General features: G+C 39.1%; 1 protein-coding gene across 3 annotated transcripts in view; it reads left to right on the forward strand.

Moving 5' to 3' along the window:
- LOC132977512 (MICOS complex subunit mic25a-like) overlaps positions 1-17,458 on the forward strand; it is a 291,593-nt gene that overhangs the window by 46,174 nt on the left and 227,961 nt on the right. For all 3 annotated transcript variants that reach the window (XM_061042130.1, XM_061042129.1, XM_061042132.1), the window contains one exon: positions 1,282-1,417. In XM_061042130.1, coding sequence (XP_060898113.1) covers positions 1,282-1,417 — 136 coding nt within the window. The remainder of the gene's footprint in view (positions 1-1,281; positions 1,418-17,458) is intronic.

Here is a 17,458-nt window from a genome sequence, read left to right on the forward strand (position 1 = left end):
TTTTTCTTGTTGTATGTACAAACCTTGAGTTGTAGAAATGTCAGTTTGGCAATCTCAGTTGGAATGAATGACCATTTCTGTAGTTAGTTCCTTAATTCATTTTGCCTTTGTATATTTTTTCAGCAAAATTCATCAGAGACTGAAACTATAGATTGAAACTGAATCTGCACTAAAGCGTATCAACACGTATTTACACTGCTAATTATTAACATGAGATTAACAAGATTTCAGGGATTTTATGGATTATTTAGCCACCATGGTTTTAGAGAAAATACTCTCACCTTAAATCAGGCATTCTTAGGCGTTGGTGGCCTAGTGGTTGGTGCGCACACCCTATGAACGGAGGCTATAGTGCTCCTAGCAGGATAGCAGGTTTGAATCCGACCTGTGACTCCTTTCCTGCATGTCATTCCCCACTCTCTCTCTCTCTCTCTCTCCCTGATTTCTGACTCTATCCACTGTCCTATCTTTAAATAAAGGTATAAAAAGCCCAAAAATAAACCTTAAAAAAATACAGTAATCAGGCCTTCTTCATTAAGGGGAATTAACTACCAAAGTTATCTGTCTAGACTTGCCATTTCCCCATGTTTTACTTCAGTAAAAATATTCTATAGAAATATAAACTGTTAAGTTATCCTGCAGCACAATTTTGAAATGATATATCAACATTAATAATAAAACAATCGTACTCCTTCATTTCAAAACCAACCTTTTTCATGCAAGTTTGCCATTTTACTCATTTAATTTGGAAATTAATAAAAAAAAGAGAAAGAAAAAAACCTGTCAATGAAACAGCAGTAGACAATGCTAATCAATAGGGATGCCATGGTTGACCATCACTATCAGACGATATCGACCCTCTTCACATAATGACCCAATGGTTATCTATTGTGTCGCATCCATTTAGAGCTGGCAACTGCTGATTCAGCAGGGGGGGATATAATTATCGGAATCAGCTATAGGATTTTTTAGTTATTTTACACATTGGTATCAGTCCTGATCTTTACAATGAGTGCATCTACAATATAATCAATAAGTCATTTTAGTTGATTTTCTTGTTACTGAATAATAATTGCGGTACTAGTGGCAGTAACTATGGCTTGTACAAGGGAAAACACAAATCTATTTTAAGGCTTCGATACAGGAGAGGCTCTGTTAGACTATGCACTCCTACATGAACTGATGATTGTTAACATAGAGTAACTGAGGAAATTCTCAGTTGGCAGTGCTACATGTTTTTAATCACGCTGACCCTCCTCTCTACCCTCTATTCCTGCACAGACCTCGGCAGACTGCATCTGTGTGCACTGAGCTGCAGGTCAAGGTGCTGCAGTGCTACAGAGAAAATCCACAGCAGACCCTGCTCTGCTCCAGCCTGGCCAAGCAGTACATGGTCTGTGTCCAGCAAGCCAAGAAGGTAGGCGAGGGCTGCAAACTCTATGTGGGTATTTCTTTTTTTGGATGGGATTTTTGAGTAAAGTTTTTGAGTTGTTTGTGTGGGTGTATAAGTGAGTTGTAATACGTGTAAGAGTTTGTATGTCACAGGTAACTCCACACTTCTCTACTCTCAATCGATATCTCACTCCCATTATTTCTTTTTACTTTTCTTGCCTCTTTGCTCACAGCATTCTTTGCCAGAGCACTTGGAGTAGTTCCCTTTCCTTTAAAGACTTTTTTAATTTGCTTCCAGTTTTTGAAGAGGACAGCGGGATAGCAGTTAATTAGTAAGACCTGCAGGAAACTCGACAGTAACAGTGACAGTGGAAATAAAAAGGGGAAGAGACAAATACCCTTTCAATCCTTGCACAAAATCAATCTACTTCTGAGCATTGTAATCTGCATGTTGGTTTCTTTGACACTTCAAATACATAGCTTAATCAATGAGACATGCATATTGAGTGGATTTATAAGTCACCAGGCGTGCTATGTGTTTTGGAACTCTCTGATAGGAAGATTACACCGTTATTAGTGTATTAAAATCAGTTTTAGCGTTCATCTCTTTGAAATGCATTCTGCGTTCTGCTGATGCTTTCCCAAATAGTGTTCAGACCCTAAGCTTATCTACAAAGTGCTTATTTTACCCAATTTCTCCATCAAAAAACAATAATGAATGGGGCAATTTGCACATTATTATCATGACAGAACGCACTGATATGGTTCCAAAGCAGATAAAAGGCACAAATCAACAATTGGTGAATTTGGCAGTTTAAATGGTCGATAACAGCAAAGCAAAGGCTCACAATAAAAGCAATCAGTCTTTTTAAACTGGTTCAAAAGATCCATTTGCCAGTTGGATGGGGCTCTTTGGGGAGAAAACAGTGTATATGTTTATACGTGAGTTGGTTTGTTAGTTGTTATGTGAGCGAGCTTTGTATAATTTGAGACTGTGAGAAAACTGCAGAGAAAAGGCGAGCTAGCAAAGTGTTTAATTCAGGTTCCATCAGGCATATCATTGAAAAGGTAAATGTGAATAAGATTAAGAAGAAGAACGAGAAAACACAGAAGAGACAGACAGAGAGTAAAAGGGCAAATTAATGCTACACCCATCCCTCTGTGACTGTGTAGACTCCACACCCTGCTCTGTCCTCTGAAGAGAATGTTCTTCACTTGTACCCTGGTGAATAAAGGTGTATTATTCGGCAGATGTTTTTGCTGCATAGCAGACCAAACTATGTGAGAGACTTTGACCGGTATTCTCTCTCTTCCTAAGTTTGATAGGAGAATTCCTACGGAAACTATCTTGATCTGAAACATTTTATCGATGACATCTTCTGAGTCTAACCTTTCTTTATTGGGATAATCCCACTGAGATGAAATCTTTGCTTTTCATGAGCGACCTGCGCTGCTCTTTTGAAGTGGGTTTTGGGTTTTCAGGTTGACCTTTAAGACTTCTGAAGAGTGCTCTCTCACAAGCCAAAACCCCTCTTAAATGTTCTGGGATTTAAGATTGAAGTGTTCATTTTTAAATGTCCTATTAAACTACCTACAGCCAATAATCCATCCTATTTTCTATCTTTTATGTCTTTCTTTTTCTCTATCTTTTACCTGTCCATTTTGTGAATCATCTGCTCATCCTTGGATCTTCCACGCTGCTGTCACTGTTGATTCATCTCTTCTCCACCTGTTCCCATCCTCCATGCTCCTCTCTTCCTTGTATTAAAGCCTCTTCCTCCGCCCTTCACTGCACACTTTCTTCACATTACCCAGTGCATTAGCTCTGATCTGCACTGCTAGCTACAAAGCTCTGTTAGCTCTTGGTTGGTTTGGCTAACATCCCTTGCATGTTCATTTCCACAGCCTGCTCTCAGATTCACTGCTGTCTTTGTTGAACACACAGACGCAGGAGGCCCTGATCATAGTTTGGAAACAGTCGTATTGGAAACAAAGCAGCACATTTTCTTATCTAGATAGTAAATTCAAGCAATTATATATATATGATGTCATTTTAGAGCTGAAACCTCTCTTCTACCTTTACTCATAGCTGTAGCTGCAACAAGTATTTACATTTTATACTAAAGTTTGACAATATATTAAAGAGCATCTTTTACACCAGCGGCATGCAAAAGAAAGGGTCATGTTTAGTGCAACAAGAGTAGGCAGATGGGGGTTGTGAAAAGCAGAGGGGAATGAAGGAGCCACAGAGGAATATGAGATGGAGACAGAAGAGTTCTGATCTGGTCCAGACTCTTTCAAACTGTGAGGCGAGGGAGAGCTGAAAGAGGGGGCGCTGAGAGAGACATGTGAGGGAAAGATACTGTGTGAGGTGAAAGGGACAGATGCAAGCCACTGTTCTGAAAACAATGGGGAGATAATTGTGGTACTTCGGCTTACTTATCAACATGGTCAGTATAGAAATAGCAGCAGCAGTGACTGCAATTGAAATTTCATTTAAGAAACTGGGAAAGTTTGAATCCCTCAGTGCCACAATGGGCATCAAAAATGATCATAGATATAAATAAGATCAAATACAAACTACGGATTAGCATGATTACTTGCATATTGTTGACATCAATATTCAAGTAATGTTTCAGTGCTCATGCACCTGCACATGGGTTGTTTTAGCCTTACATGTGTAATCAAGTTAACTGCGAGCTGATGGTGTTTGTCAAGCCAGAGTACAAGAAACCATCACAGTGTGAACAACAGCTATGAGAGTGGAAAAGATGCATAGGGAAAACGCAGCAGAATGTAGGCTGATGTGCAACGTGAATCGTAGGCCGCTCTATCCAAGAAGTCACATGTCACCAACACGCATCTCATTCAGAAGTCAGCTGTCAAGACAAGCAGTACTGATGAGCGACACGCCACAGAAAACAAAGCGGGCAACCTTCAACATCCAACGTTTTTTTACAGTAAAATAATGAGGGAACCCATCCCTAACATGAACATACAGTCATACACATTTCTGTGTGACTTACACTTTCAGAGAATCTCATGTCAGATGCCTTCTGAAAATAAATAGCCTTAATCAGGGTAGAAATCCTACAAAACAGTTCTTCATAATGCAACCTGAAGCCTCCTGAAGCACATTTTTGGTATGCACAACCAGTTCCTAACTGCAATAAGAAAGGACTAATTTTGTATTTGGCATACTTTTTGTGTTGTCAATTTGCCAAAGCGTGAATAAAAACAGGCAAAAGAAACCCAACTCTCATTGTAGTAAACAGTATAACTCAGTGAGTAGAAACAGTTTGTCTGAGGGGAAGCAGACCATGTAAGAATCTTAATATAAAACTGATGATCTAGTCCGTTGTTGCTGTCTGAAATATACCAATCCAAAAGTTGAGTGACACAAGTAAAACATTTATCCTCCAACGGAGCAAATTGTATTTTTTAAACGTTTGTCCATAAAACCATCAGCCTTGAAAATTTAGTAATATATATATATTTAGTATATTTAGTTATGCTGGGTGCTAATATGGGTTCTCAAACACTACCTTGGAATGGTTCCCCCTATGACTGAGACTGGGTCAAATGGAGCACAGACGAGAAGAGCTGCCACCGGAGGCTTCCGATCAGTCAGCCTTAATGAAAAGAAATGAGTGGGCAGTCCCAAGACCCCTGTGGACACGCAGGCAGCTGTCCAGTGTTCTTGTCTATAAATGGATCTGACAGAGCCAGCAGCTTGGCAAAGCCGAACGCTTGGACCAAAGTTTTAAAGGAAAAGTTTCAGTATTGCTGCAGGTGGTTAAGGGTCAACAGGGAGCAATATGCACAGCAGATTTAGTCACAAGAGAGAGCTCAGGATCATATTACATTATGAAATATAATCTTCACTAGACACCTGAGGGAAATATTGTGTTAACAGTGAGACTGTTTATAATTGGAGGTTTTTACTTTCCCTCTGTGAGAATTATTGTCTGCTTTTGTTGCAAAACTGGAAAACAAGATTTGTTTATCATGTAGGTCATTATTTCATTTTTTATACATTAAAAATATATTTAAAAACAATATATATATTTAGAAACAAAACTTTGAGGAAGTATGTTACATAAAAGATGCCTCTTCTCTGCAGAACTGAAAGACAGCATAAGCGACCAAAAATATTTTTAAGATGCACTTTGAAAAAGCTTTTTTCTTTTCTTTTTTTTTGTATAAGTTGGAAGCAAAATGAAGTTCATGGAGAGAAAAGACAGCAAGTGAGTAAGAAAAGACATAAACGCCACAATAACATGACTGCTCAATAGACAGCAAAGCTTCTAGCCTACATGGTGAAAACCCCCCGACAGCTTAAAAGCTCTGTTCTTTTGTTATCTCTATGTGCTTGTAAAGATTTTCTAAAGCAAAGCATTCTTCTCTGTGATTAAAGGGAGAATGCTGAAATGAATCTTTGTCTGAAGCTGATACCTTATGGTTCATGCTTTTCATAAATATAGTTATCTTTCTCTCTTTTGTCCCGCTTGACGTTTATCAAATACCATCTGTCAGCCTAAAACTGGTTTTGTTACAGTCTTTATGTACTTTTTAAATTTGCCTGTCACTTTAAGAAGTGTAAGCAAAGATACAGTTTGGGTATGACAAACAAAGCAGAAGGTGCCTACCGTCTGAGCTTGTGTCAATTAAAAGACTTCCAAGCTACTGCAGACTTAAATGACTTCCCATAAGTGTATTCATGAAGGCTTTACTGTATATATCTTCCATTCTGTCAGCCTGCCTGTTTGTCAATCAATCTGCCGATGAAACCAGTGACCCGCTTATCTCTCTTTTTCTCCACCAGAGTCTTGATCTGAACATCACTAACGTATCTATCTCACTTCTTCTGTCTCCCGACTTGAAGTGCACCCAACCCACTATCTACAGTGGCACAGCCTTCCTTATATGTCACTCAAAAGTTCTTTTATGTTTTATGATTTATGCATGCATACACACACATTTTCTCACACATGGCCCTCAGCCATCCATTAAAGACAGTTAGCCTCAGGATGTGGCCTTGCACCTCCTCTCAGCTATCACTTCTGTCTCTCTCTCCTGTAAGAGTCTCTAGTTAGGCCATTGTCATGCATATGGGACCTTGTGTGTAAGAGTGTTTTTATGTGAGTGTGTGATTGTAGGGATGCAGGGTAAATGTCAGCCCACCAAGGCCTGTGTTACCGTGAGGATTTTGTAAGCGTTCGCTCTTTTGGTCCTTGACAGCTTCTCATATATTGTCACTGTCATTGGAGGTTTTTGACACTCTTTGTGAGCATTTAAGCCCATCGGAGAGTTTAACTAGTCCACCTTATACCTCTCATAATCTTGTCTCTCTTTCAACCTTCTACTGAGTCAAACAAAACACAATCGTCCTCAAAGTCACATTCAAGAACAAACGTTTCTCCAACCACCACTTACTGTAAGTGTCACCCCCACTCTTCCTCCGCAACACTCCAAGGCCTCAGCCTTCTGCAGAATGCTAATGCTAGTGCTGTGCCATTTAATGCCATTAGCAAGGGTCCAATGACATCTCAGCAACACTTGCTACTGCATCCCACATACTTAGCCCACTTAAATGTGTCGGTCCCCTGAACAGAGTATTTGTGTACCCTGAGGCATGAGTGTGTGCATGCCCTCTGAGATGCTTGGTTAAGTGCCACTCAGGTCCTGCGTTGATCTCACAAAGCTTATGGGGCACTGCTGAGACCAAAAAAGGTATGTTGTATTAAAGTATTTGGAGCTATTTAAAGATTTAATCAGAAAGCTGTTGATTCTGTATTATAGCCTTTAAATAGGGCATTAACTGTTTGATACAGATGGCAGTTCTCAACAGGTAAACAGAATACATGGAAGATGTTGATGAACCCGATGGGGGGCTGATACTAAAAAAAAAATAGAAACACACCCTATTTAATGAAAAAAAACCCAGACAAGACAGATTGAATTGCATATTAAGAATAAGTTACCTGTGAAATTTCCTCCCCGTACATTTAGTTGTGGAAAGTCTTCAACTATGTTTTTATTTAGGCAACTTGTAGCCTACAAACTGGGCAGGTGTAAACATGGGAGTTGATAATAGCTATGTCCCATTAGTTTTTTTCCAGTTTGTCAACAACCTTCAAGCTGCTGGATTGTAAAGTTATCAACACATAGATGAAGATATTTGTGTACTATTCTGTGGGACTGTAAAAGAGAAGGAGTTAAGAGTTGTGTTTGTAATGGCAACAAAGAATTCCTCTGTAGTTGGAAACTTGAGAATTAAGAACATGTAAAACTTAATCATTACCTACCAGAGAGTTCAGTCTGTCCTAAGACCCAATCTATGAAATCTTCTTGAATCTCCTTCTACATTTTTGAAAAACTATTTTTGCTGAATAGTTGACGTAGATTTAAGTGTATTAATGTTATTGAAATATTTTTGCTTAGTATTGACTTGATGTATTATAACTATAACAAGCCTCATTTCAGCTACCAAAAAAATTCCCCCAAATATTATATTGATAAAAACATATGTAAAGTATTTTTTGCTGCAAAACGGGACACCAAAGCAGATACCTAACCGAAGATCAAAAGTGTTGCATGCAATGGACAAACTGAGCTTGTATTTGAGTTTAAACATCAAACTCAAATTATAGTTGAATGATGATTTTGCCTTTTTTGAAACCAACTTCTTACCATCTGTTGTACTCACAGTAAAACTCAGCAACATCCAGTGAACTTCACAGCAATGGTTTCAATTGTTCCATAACCCAAAAGTTTGATTTGTAATCATAACATTACCACAATTATGTATAAAAGATCTGAAATTGGTGTCTTTATACATAACTGCCCCCAAAATATTGCCATTCAAGGCTGTATCCTTTTTTGATTTGAACTTAATGAAATTATATGTGGATTGACAAAATACCACAACTTGCCTATGAACTTGTGTTGTGAGTTTGGGTTATATTTTCACACATTCTTTGGACAAAAGGATTAATCAAAGAAGTAACATATTGTTAAATGATCTATTTAGATTTATTGTGTTCGTCATGACTCTAGTAAGCTTAAAGGTTACATTTCTGATGGTAAACTGATTGAGAAAAGGGAACACATTATGCACCAGTGGTTGTCTTCATTGTGAGTGGAGTTAGTCCACAACAACATCTTCCTTTTTTGAGATCATCTCAAAAGGATTTTAAAAACACACATATTGTGGTTGTTAATTTGGCAGGCTGTTATAGGAAGAAAAAATAGTAGGAGTTTGAAGTGCATGGATTTACAGATGGATCTGCTGTGTTCAGGTTTTCTCTCTTAATGTCACCTCCATCAGCTGTGCTGTTGGTGTTGTCCTTCTGCTCCCATGTTCAGTTGTTTGTGTGTGTCTGTGAATCTTCTGTATCTGTCTAGCACTTCTCTTCAAAAAACATTTCAGTTGACATTTCCCACTCCAGTCTCTTTTAACTACACACTAAACAACCAATGTATTTTTCAAAATGGTGTGCCAGTACAATCTTAAGCTCCCTCAGACAACATTCAGTCCTAAGGAAATGTTAAGACCTGCATTCTTCTTGGGGGGAAAAAAAGAACTGAATGGCTTCAGTAATGGCAGACCATTTTACTCCTCCATTACCCCGACTTCTGGTCCTATAGCAAATCTCAGATACAATACATCAAGACGTCTTCACACTTACCTGTTTATCCGGGTTAAGAATTTGATTGATAGGAAAAGGAGAAATTCTGCCATTTTGAACGAAAGAGAGAAAAAAAACCAAGGATGAGTCCTGTTGCATGGGATGAAAGAGGAACAGAAGGTGTCTGTCAAAGGGGAAAATGGATGGAGACTGATGAAAGAGAGGAAAAGTCTGGGAGAAAGAGGCTTAAGAGTGCCTGTCAGGGAAGAAGGGTTAATAGAAAACTGTAAGAAGAGAGATACAGGAGTGAGTGGATGATGGGAGGAATGGAGAGAGGATAAATAAAGAGAAAAGCAGTCGGTCTGAAAGAGGGAGGGGGGAAAAACAACAAAATTATTGAGGGAAGAAGAAAGGGGAGAGGAGGAAGGTCTGTCAACCTCTCCTGCTGGAGGAACAAGAGAAGAAAAATATGATTTTTGGATCTTGAAATAAATACAAAATAAGAAAATACAAGTTATTGTTTCTGTGTTTGTTGATGCATGTGTATGGCAATGGTTGAAGTTGAAAGTGGTAAGCCCCTTTCTTCTAACTCTGAACTGATAACAGAGCCTCTCTATTCTGCAGTAACCTGCTCTGAAGCGCATACACACACACACACACACACACACACACACACACACACACACACACACACACACACAGATACATACACACACACACACACACACACACACACACACACACACACACATACACACACACACACACACACACACACACACACAGACAGTTCACAATCATTAATATCTCCTTTACAGTAAACCTGCATTCCCCCTACATTGATGATACAGTAACTTTGTGGGGTGCCATTTTCCTTCTAATGATCACTATTATTATTCGTGTGACTTATTTCCAGACACAGATATTTTCTGTTCTTACCATTAAAGTGCTTTGGCGACACATCATGAAAATAAATATTGACATACACCTTTGTTATGAATACCTTATGCCCATATATATATTGCCCACACAAACACACTCCTGCGTGCAAGCTCACATCTTTTCTGTCTCTTTATGTCTCTCTCCTTCCATCCCACCTCTCCTTCACATCCATCATCTCCAAGGCGACCACCCCTTGAACACACAGGCCACATAAAGATGAGCTGTCCTTCCCTCCCTCCCTCCCATCTTCTCCCAACAGTCCCCCTCCCTTTCTGTCTCCCTCTTACTCTTAAATCTATAGAACAGTCTATCAGAATCCAGCTTAACATCTGATCCATGATGCTACACCCCACTGACCGCCATCTCTGTAACGTGATTGGTCCTCCTTTAGGCCATCGTGTGTCTTCATTTGGGTACAAAGAAGGTGTTGGGATAAATAAGGACAAAGGCACTCACTCACTTAAAGGCTGAGGTGCTGCTCTGTGAATTTGCAAAACTGAGGGCATGGTTGAGTTGACTGACAGATGGGCGTGTTGCATCTGTTTACCCATAGGCTTAAGCCCCACCTCAGCTCCACCTGTTTGCAGTCATCATAAGGCTTCATAACGCCTCTACAGAAACCAATGGGTCACTGAGACTACAGCCATGTTTAAACAGTGTATTTACTCCACCCAAAATCAACCAGTTCTGTGTTAAATACCTGCCCCTGTTGACCTGATAGCTTCTATATTTTCTAACGTTCTTGTTTTAGTTATTGTGCAATTCGCTTGGCTCGGCACAAACTGTCTTTATTTGAAAATTATTTTTGGCATTTACATAATTTTCAGCAGTTTGACAATGAAAATATTTTTGGAAAAGCTTTTTCAGTTATTTGAAAGCAGAGCTTTTAAATGTCTTACTTTTTGTCGTTATGGATATTTAAGGTCAGTGTGCACATTTTTATTAAAAAAAAATCTACATTAGCTTTAGAAAATGTACATTTTGTGTCGATCCATCTTGGTCAAACCAAAAGACCAACCAACCAATGTACAGAGTGACTGATTGAACAAATAGATGTTCCTTTATGTGTAACCAACTAGCTGACTGACGGACTAAGAGGCTCCTTCAACTGACTGCCTGATTAACTGTCTGGCTTTCCTACTGACTGTGTAATCAGTGAAAGTCTGTGTTTATAAAGCAGCTATAGCCTCGGCCACTCTGCGAGCGTCTGATTGACAGTCCTGCCTGGCAACTGTCTCGGTTCCTCCAGAGAGAGGCAGAGAACTGAGTGCTGTTAGGACTGAGCAAAGAAGACAGTTATTGATTTTCTTCTTGTCTATTATTTTTGTTTTTCACAGAGAAAAGGCAAGTGAGCGAGGCAAGTGTGTTTGTGTATGGGAGTATGTGTACATGTGAGCGTCCACCTATATTTAATACAGATGTATTGAAGGTCTGCTGTCTGTATGTTTGTCATTAGCGTCTGACTGGAGAAGTCTGAACAGACTCAGTGTGTGCACACTGTTGCTTCTACGCTGCTGCCATTCAAAGTTGATTCCTGGTCAACAAACACAACATTCAATCTTCTGCTCACTAATTGGATGGAAACTGGTGGAAGAAAGTGGAAGAAAACATGTCTTTGTGTGTCTGTATGTTGTGCTCACTTGTCTGTGAATCACTGCTAGTGTGTGTTTTTAACCTAATCTTTTCTATCTCAGCAAGAGTCAGTGATGATGAACCAGAGAAGAAGTGTGAAAAGACAAGAAAAAAATACATTATGGTTATTTTTGGCATCACCATGATATTACTGCCAGATAATGTTGAGCAGTGATATACTGTAGATCAGTAGATTCCAAAGCTTTAAAAATGCAATTAAAAATACATTTTGTGACCGCCATGTCAGACACAGAATGTTTATCGTTGCCAAGGAAACAGCGTATGTTACGTCAAAGACCGCTGCATAAGGAAGTGGGAACTGCTACTGAATTATTAGGTTTTGTTTTTTTTTTAATTTAGAATCCAAAATAAGAAAATTAGAATATGTGAGTGTGTCTATCTAAAAAGAAAATTCCCTCCAAGAATCCACAATTTCCGTCTGTCCTTCTGTCTGTCTGCATGTTTTCAGAGTTTGTCCAATCTGTGTCGTTTCTCTAAGTGTCTGTTGTAGAAAAGTCCATCAGAGTTATTAAAAAAACCTGTTTGTGGAAGTTAGTTTGTAAGTTAGTAGTGTAACATGTCGAGCAGCTAATCGAGTCACTTTTGGCAGAATTCACTGTTTAATTGATTTGGAGCTAAAAGGGTAAAGTGTCAGACTCCACTGGTCTTGTTACCCAACCCTTACATGGCTTCAATACGGGGTCCTGCGGATGCATCATTAGTAGTTAATTTGTCCCTTCACCAGTTTGTCACACTGTTGTACAGCTTGTGTATTGGTTATTGCATATACAGTTTTCTTTTTCTATGTTAGCCTTTGCTTTAGTTATATTCTCATTTGTTATGAATGATATTTAAATAAATATTGCGTGACCTATTTTGAGAAAATAATATTTTGAACACTACATTTCTCTACCTGATATACTGTATATGCTTTAGTAGAGATGATCATCTTTCTGACTGCAGAGTAAAGCATCCACCTGACATTAATGAGCTGAGCAAAATATTAGAAGAACCTCTCAGTAAAAAAGAAAGTGAAGTTAAACAACAGCTCAAACTACCGCCTCGGAAATGGTCGTGAAGTTTAAAATGCCCCTCTACAACACTTTCAATAGAAAAAACTGAATATTCTGACCTCCATGCAGACAGGATACATTCTGTAATATACATTAGATTAAACAAAGCTCGATCGTGGTGTACCTAAAGTACTGTTAACTAATGAAATTCAGTGCAGACTCTGAGCTTGAATATTTGGCTGCCCTCTCCGCCCAAGGTGACATGCATAAAAAGCTTTTTCCGTTCTCTAAATCATCTAAGTGTGGATGGCAGTTGTCCAAAATTGGACCTGGGGCACCAAATTGAACTGTGTGTACTGTGGGAGGTGCTAGGGGTCAGTTTGAAATTCAGGAACTATTTCATACACTATGCATGAGGCACAATGTACCATCACACTGCTGTATCTAAATGTTGCAATTCCCACACACACACACATTCACGCCCCTGCACACTTTAATGCAAGCTTAAACTCCTGCACACACAAACAGAACTTTTTTCACCTGAAATTCTGTCTTTTCATGCACATATGCAGACACACACTGCCCCCCTTCATATCATTGGACGTGAGTGGAACAGTAAAGCTAAATCCCCTTGTCACATTTGCAGCTCATCTCCAATTCAATGGCACAGGCCGCGATGCCCTCGGATGCACTTGGCAAGTGAACAGCTAACCTGCCCACCGGCATATCTGTCTGCCAGCCGAGCACCGAGTGGTAGTTAGCATGCCAACTAGCCCACCCGGCGGCCCCAAGCTGAAGCTTCAGGAACACTCAGTCGCCCTGTGTCTTTTCAAGGGACTCTGTTTGTATGTAGGTTGACCTTAAAGATTTTATACTCTTGAGTTAATGCTAGACTTTTCTCTCTTTTTTTTGGTTGTTAACATCCCAGCCAAATATGATACATTTAAAAGCAATAAAATGCACAAAAAAACCCAACTAAAAACGCTATTGTTAATTCATTATCAGGCAAGAATGAAATTTCTTCAAGGCCGTCTTGGTACTGTTCACCTCTCTGCCCAACGTGCGACTCACTCTCGCAAATCACAATTTACTCCAGCTCAGTGCGCACCGCACAGCAAGCTTCAGAGCTTGAGAGAACGTAATCACAACATGCAACAGCTCAATTTTCTGTCATTATAAAAGAAGCTAAGTGTTTTGTTTTGTTCCCACCTCGAAAAAAACAAGTCGGGGTAATGCCCACCACAAGCAGACGGCAAATAGCACTGCAGCTAAAGAATAAAATAGTAGAGCCCGACTGATATGCATGTTTTAACAATGGAGAAACACAAGGCTGTATAATTCTATAATTCAAGTACAAACACAGGGTTTTTCCTGGCTCAGAATGGGCCTTTGGGGGGTGACTATACGCGCTGTAGTAAACGTTCAACCCGCATATAACAGTATAGTCTGAGTCTGTATTACCTTATTTGACAGAAATCTGTGCATTTCCTGTTATTTCTGACCATTTTATAAAGAATATTAGCAAAATGCTTAAGTTACTGAAACCCCAATTAAATCTGGTATAATAATAATAATATTTTTTTCCTTTGACTTCCTACAAAATAATAAAATGTGTCACAGATTTAAGTCACAGATAATTTGGATCATTTGATCAGATCAGGAACTTGAGAAATAATAAAAATATATTTGCTGGCTATAACGCAGCGCTGTTTGACAGTCTGTGTGGAGAAGTTCACAGACTACAGCTGGCTGACGTTACGGTAGTTAAGTTATTGATTGTTGATAAAAGCAGACACGGTGGAAGTGAACGGAGAAAAGTTGAACGTGCGTTCCAGACTCGGTCCATATGGATCGCGGATCAACCGTGTTCCGTTGCACAGTTGCACGACAAGTAAACAGGTGCGCGCGGTGGTTGGCGTTCTGGTGTGTGTGTGTGCGTTTGCAGCCATGTATGTTGGTGTGTCGTGTCTCGGCGTGCCCCCGCGATGACCCATCTGCAGACAGCAGAGGAGCAGGGACAAGTAGCCGCAGCTACATCATACGTGGTTTAGTATAGTTTTAATATGACTGTTGGGTTAATATTTACTGCCATGAAGTGGATTGCTCTTGAAAATCAACCTGCATATAGCGCTTGTGGTTGTCAGCGGAGCGTCCGGACCAAGTCAAAAGAAACAAACAAACAGTGCATTGGCTGGCTATCCAGCGTGAGCCGCATGCGTAAACGGATGACTAGATGACTGCTAGAAGTCAGAGACGTCGTATTTAAGTTTATGTTCTGCTTGTTCAACAGTCGTTTGATGTATTGATATTTGTAACATACATTCAGGGAGGATTTGATTTGCAATTTGAATCGTCTTTTTTTTCTTTTGGCGCTCGTGATTTTCCTTTGGCGCTGGGTAAAACCTCTTTGGGGGGCGCCAAAGAATTCTATATGCAGGAAAAACCCTGCAAACAATGACGCTGTACCTGTGTTTAAACGTTCTCCAGCATATTTCAGGGTTTGTTCTGGGGCTGTAAGCGTTAACTTGTTAATCTAGCTGAGAAATCAATCTGATCACCTCATTTTCGTCACTTCTTCATACACACACACAGCCTACACACCCGCACATCTTCTCTCTAAATACTATTGGCCTTTGTCTCTTTTCATTTCTCTTTGTCCGTTTTTGCTATTTTGACCGAAGCTTTTTCATCAGCAGCACGTTTAATAGAGACATCCAATTAACCCCGCTCACACCGTTTTGAAAAGTTCCATTTGATATTCTGTTAACCTTAAAGGTGAGCCGCGTTGAGGTTTGTTTATGGCTGAGCATAACGCAATGACCCAAGACCAAGAGTGCAGAGAAACATGGACAAAACTATTATAACAATATCACAAGAAGGGTCATCTTTAATATGAGACCTTGCAGCTCAATTGAGGGACGTACAAGCAGACATTTTTCTCCCTCTGACATGCAGAGCAGGTATCAAACACGACTCGTGCACGTAAGCAAGGAGTGGAGAGTAATGGGAGAGTGAACATTATTGTATCAAACACATTTGGCGATCTTATAAAGATTTGAAAAAAAAAGCAAAAATAGGGGAAACACAATATTTATTATGCTACTATTCCTTTTTTGTTTGTTTTATTGGCAGTATATTTCCCAGTTTGACGTTTTGCCCATCGATTTCCTTATCTGCCTAAAACAACTGCATTTGATACCTGCAAAAAGCAGGTGAATACACAAATCCTGCTTATACCCCAGTAAGCTGGCTTTCTAAACCATAATCAACTATGAGAGATTTTTAAACTGAATAAAGGCACAAAGACAAATCTAAAAAATATTTTCAAACTTTGCCAAAAAACTGGAAAAGTGTTTTGATACACAAACATGAAACCGGCAAGGCGTCTCATATAACATCTATTTTTGTTACTCATTAACTCTTAAGTTCTGTGAGTTGTCTACTGATTCCTTTTAGAAAAATCTACTGTTGTCTCTTTGGATTGCTTGTTTTTTTTTTTTATTGTCCTTTTTTTTCAGAGTGATGCTGAAATGTTGATTCATTTATTCCTTTATTACCAGCCACTAAGATAATTGCCACTCTCCTTTACCGGCCTTTTAAAAAAAATGACTGCTGCAGCCTTGATTTGAACAAATACTGTACGAAGAAAGAAAATCACACTACCTGTCTCTATTAGAATTAATTCAAACTCCTTCTACTTATCTTCAAGGCCTTACATAATTTAGCTCCTTCATATATTATTGACTACCTTTCATTTCATGTCCTAATGTGAACTCTCACATCATACACTGCCTTTCTTTGAAAGTTTCAAAAGTGTCCCTCAAGAAACCTGCTGAGGCTGCTTTCAGTTTTATGGGCCTGAACTCCCGGACATTTGGATCGTACAAAAGAAAGTCTCTAGGAATTATTAGAAAGGAATCATAAATTTCTTATTTTAAATGATTTAAATGTAGGTTAACATGCTCTATAATTGATATTGGATTAATTTTGTGAACTAACTGTTTCAGTTGTTTGTGTTTTTATTTGATTTTGCTTTGTCAGGACACTTTAACCAGTGGATTCTTAGATTGGATTACTCAAACATATGAGGTTCTTTCAACACATTTCCTTCAACCTATACAAGCTTTCCCCTTTCTCCTTACTTCAAAGTCTTCCTCATGAGCAGTCTGTCTCGTCGGGTACTGACACCACACAAAACGTTGGTGCTATGGCAACAGGGGCAGAATCCAGTTTAGGAAAATTCAGTGACAAGATGTAGGATTTTAACATTCAATGAAGAATTGAAATAAAATAAAGGAACAGGTAGATTTGGAATTACTGCCGCTCTGCTGCTTCTGCAGTGAAGTGCCTTGCTCTAAGGTTTATTTTTGTTTTTATTGTATTTCAATACAGACGTTCCCTGCAGCTACTGTGCTATGAGTCACCGCGCTACAGAGTGAATAAATATGTTTAAACATGCGTCTGTGTCTGTTCCCCAGTCAGAGTCTATCTTTAACACTGACTGATGGAAAATGTAGACACAATGTACAAACGTTTGTAGTTTACTTAATCAGGCGTTTCCTTAACATTCAACAATACTTTGGTCCATTCAAAAAAAAGTGTTAAACAAATGAGCTCTGTTTGTAAAGAACATCTCCCATAGTCAAAGAACCTTTTCATTATTGGGTAGGTAGAACTGAAATTATCTACACACTCCCATAGTACATCATTAGCATGTGTTTAGGCATTTCCTTTGTATCAAAAGTTAAGTTAAATATGAAGCTCATTATTTTCATCATAGATAAATAGACAGAAATTCAGTCAATACAATATAATATCAAACGTAGCCTGTTAAGAGAGCACTATGTT

This window comes from Labrus mixtus, chromosome 7 (genome assembly GCF_963584025.1).
Source record: "Labrus mixtus chromosome 7, fLabMix1.1, whole genome shotgun sequence".
NCBI classification, from domain to species: domain Eukaryota; kingdom Metazoa; phylum Chordata; class Actinopteri; order Labriformes; family Labridae; genus Labrus; species Labrus mixtus.